Genomic DNA, 2,576 nt, shown 5'->3' with positions numbered 1-2,576 from the left:
TTCTAATTTACAGAGATAATTTTGTGCTAATAATTAAAATACTATAAGTCAAAACAGTCATAAGTTTATCAATCTTGTATTAAAAGATTAGTAGCTGCTAGCTAGCTTATCCACATAATACTAAAGAAAAAGTGAATATGTCTAGGAATAAAACGTCATAACGACGTCAAGCTCGTCATAAACTCACTAGAGAGTGTCACGATCACTGTAGGTCTCTGAGTGATGTCATTTCTAGCCAATGAACGCTAAGAGTAGTGATGTCATGCCATTTTTGTGTCCGGTGAGTCAGCATTATAAGGCAGGATAGGTTGGAAAGAGACAGTGAGTCAGCTAGCACGTTGGTTTGTTGTGTGAGAGAAAAACTTTCGTTCATTTACTTGAAAAAGTCCCAGTGCTGTCAGACCGTATTCTTCTAGGTGTGTCGTAGCGACAAATACGAACTGCGGGCGTAATTATTAAGTGTATATATGTGTTTTTATTGTTAAAATTGTGCTGCTGCTAAGCCTAATTAAAGGTGGCTACCTTAACTACTGGTTTACGCAACGGAACAATGGAGACGACGTTTTATGATGATCCAGGTTTTCGCTCTAAAGAAGACATTAAAACGCTTAAAAGAAACATGAGGTTGGATTTAGACTCTCCTAAACCGAATAAGAAGCAAAAGTTTACATCTTTACTTACTTCTCCTGATTTAAATATGCTCAAACTAGCATCACCTGAACTGGAAAAATTTATTATTGCTCAGAATGGACTAGTGACTACTACGCCAACGCCAACACAGTTCCTTTTCCCCAAGAATGTTACAGAAGAGCAGGAGTTGTATGCTCGTGGTTTTGTCGATGCTCTTGCACAGTTACACCAGTCAACTACACCAAGTAACGGGAGCGTCATAGCGCAAGCCGTTATCGCTGACTCTATATCTTCTGTAACAGGGACTACTGCTGAAAGTAATGCGACATGCACCGTCCAGCCATCTGTACCCGCATCATTTCCTGTTTCAACGTCTCTTTCCGTCCAGCCATCTCTCCCGTCCGCAGTCAGCGTGTCATCTGCTGCTACAACGATGGTTACTTTCCCTACAGTCAAGACAACATCCGCTACAGGAGCGTATCCCACAGTTACAAATGGCTACCTCACACCTACATCAGTAATAACGGTAAAAGATGAACCCCAAACGGTACCTAGCGTGGGAGTTACACCACCCCTGTCGCCGATCGACATGGTGAACCAAGAAAGGATAAAACTCGAGCGAAAACGCCTTAGAAATCGAATAGCAGCAAGTAAGTGCCGACGGCGAAAACTAGAAAGGATTGCACGGCTTGAGGATAAAGTACGCCTTCTGAAAAATGAAAATGCTGAACTTAGCGCTGTTGTCCATAAATTACGTGATCGAGTATGCCAACTAAAACAACAAGTTATGGACCATGTGAAAAGTGGCTGTGATATAATGGTTACTCATCCATTTTGAAAATGAAATGGGAGGTGTCCACAGCAGCTCAACGGACGACACGCACTCCTTCTCCCTTCCTTATATTTCAAATCTGTGGGCAAAGGGAAGGCAAATCCCTCTCTCCGAGGCTTCCAGGACCAAATTGCCTGACCTCTGGCCAAAATTCTGAATGCGTCAGGTTGCACGTGCCTTCGTATTTTGCGATTGTTTGAGGTGTCCAGTGTGATAGTATTCACTTCATATTACCACTTAAGTGGGAGTTTCATTTAAACCTGTAAGGAAAATGCTGTAGTAGGGCTATATCCATCGCCGGTAACTTTAAAAAGGTGTGAAATTTCTCTACTAATTAGTGTTTTAGAAATTTAAGAACTCAGAAGTAGACACATCATGCCACTTCTACATAGTCATGCTTAATTTGCTTAGTTGCAAAGTGTTTTAATACTATTTTTAATATATCTGTTAAAAATGTCAGTATAGCTTTTTCAGTTTTTTTTTTTTTCCTTCCTCCTTCAGTTTGTGCTTGTTCTGTAGTTGGATGGAAATTTGTTTATTGAAGAGCTAAGCTGAGTAGACACTACAGTGGCTATGCTTTTTTTTATATTGTTTTTAAAGAGCAGTTTAAATGTGAATCATGATGTATGATTGCATGGATGTTGTGTATAGCGGAACAAAGAACACTGTCAGTGAGGAGAAATTTTAAAGCTGCAACCTAGCTTTTTAGAGCTTTAGCTTTTGATACTGTTATTTTTATACAAATATTGTGCATAAGCAGGCTCAGATATTTTCTATATGTATAGAAAAGTTTTTGTAAAGTTGTATTGTACTTAAGTTATGTATGTGAGCAAACTGGGAATCTTCTAAAACTGGTCAGATAAATCAGTGCTGTATGGCATGAGTCACGAATGCCACACGCATGTAAATATTCATTATATTAAAATTTTTTCAGAAGAAAAGTGATTCTTTTAATTTAAACTTCAAATTATTTTAAATTAAAAGTTAAGCATGCATTCGAACTAAGCTACCAACAAAGTGATAAAAAAAGAAAATTACTGTTAAGTTTACCCATTCTTAGTCAAGAATACTTGTTAGTGTTGCTAGGAATGAATAACATGGAGTACTTGTTCAG

At 38.5% G+C, this 2,576-nt stretch overlaps 1 protein-coding gene across 1 annotated transcript; it reads left to right on the top strand.

The window, feature by feature from the left end:
* Positions 1 to 313: 313 nt before the first annotated feature.
* Positions 314 to 2,375, top strand: LOC150078479 (transcription factor Jun-like). Its single transcript, XM_090385400.1, has 2 exons — positions 314 to 976; positions 1,088 to 2,375. The coding sequence occupies exons 1-2, from the start codon at positions 551 to 553 to the stop codon at positions 1,466 to 1,468; spliced, it is 807 nt and encodes a 268-aa protein (XP_090241526.1). The 5' UTR covers positions 314 to 550; the 3' UTR covers positions 1,469 to 2,375.
* Positions 2,376 to 2,576: the final 201 nt, after the last annotated feature.

Source organism: Mastigoproctus giganteus, chromosome 11 (assembly GCF_048544385.1).
Source record: "Mastigoproctus giganteus isolate SK-2022 chromosome 11, ASM4854438v1, whole genome shotgun sequence".
Classification (NCBI taxonomy): Eukaryota; Metazoa; Arthropoda; class Arachnida; order Uropygi; family Thelyphonidae; genus Mastigoproctus; species Mastigoproctus giganteus.
This window is presented reverse-complemented; position numbering and strand designations above follow the sequence as displayed.

Bases quoted from the DNA above. Each gene is read 5' to 3' on its own strand.
- LOC150078479 (XM_090385400.1), top strand. From the start codon at position 551: ATGGAGACGACGTTTTATGATGATCCAGGTTTTCGCTCTAAAGAAGAC. The intron at 977-1,087 runs GTACCCGCATCA...CCTACAGTCAAG, and splicing joins CATGCACCGTCCAGCCATCT to ACAACATCCGCTACAGGAGC.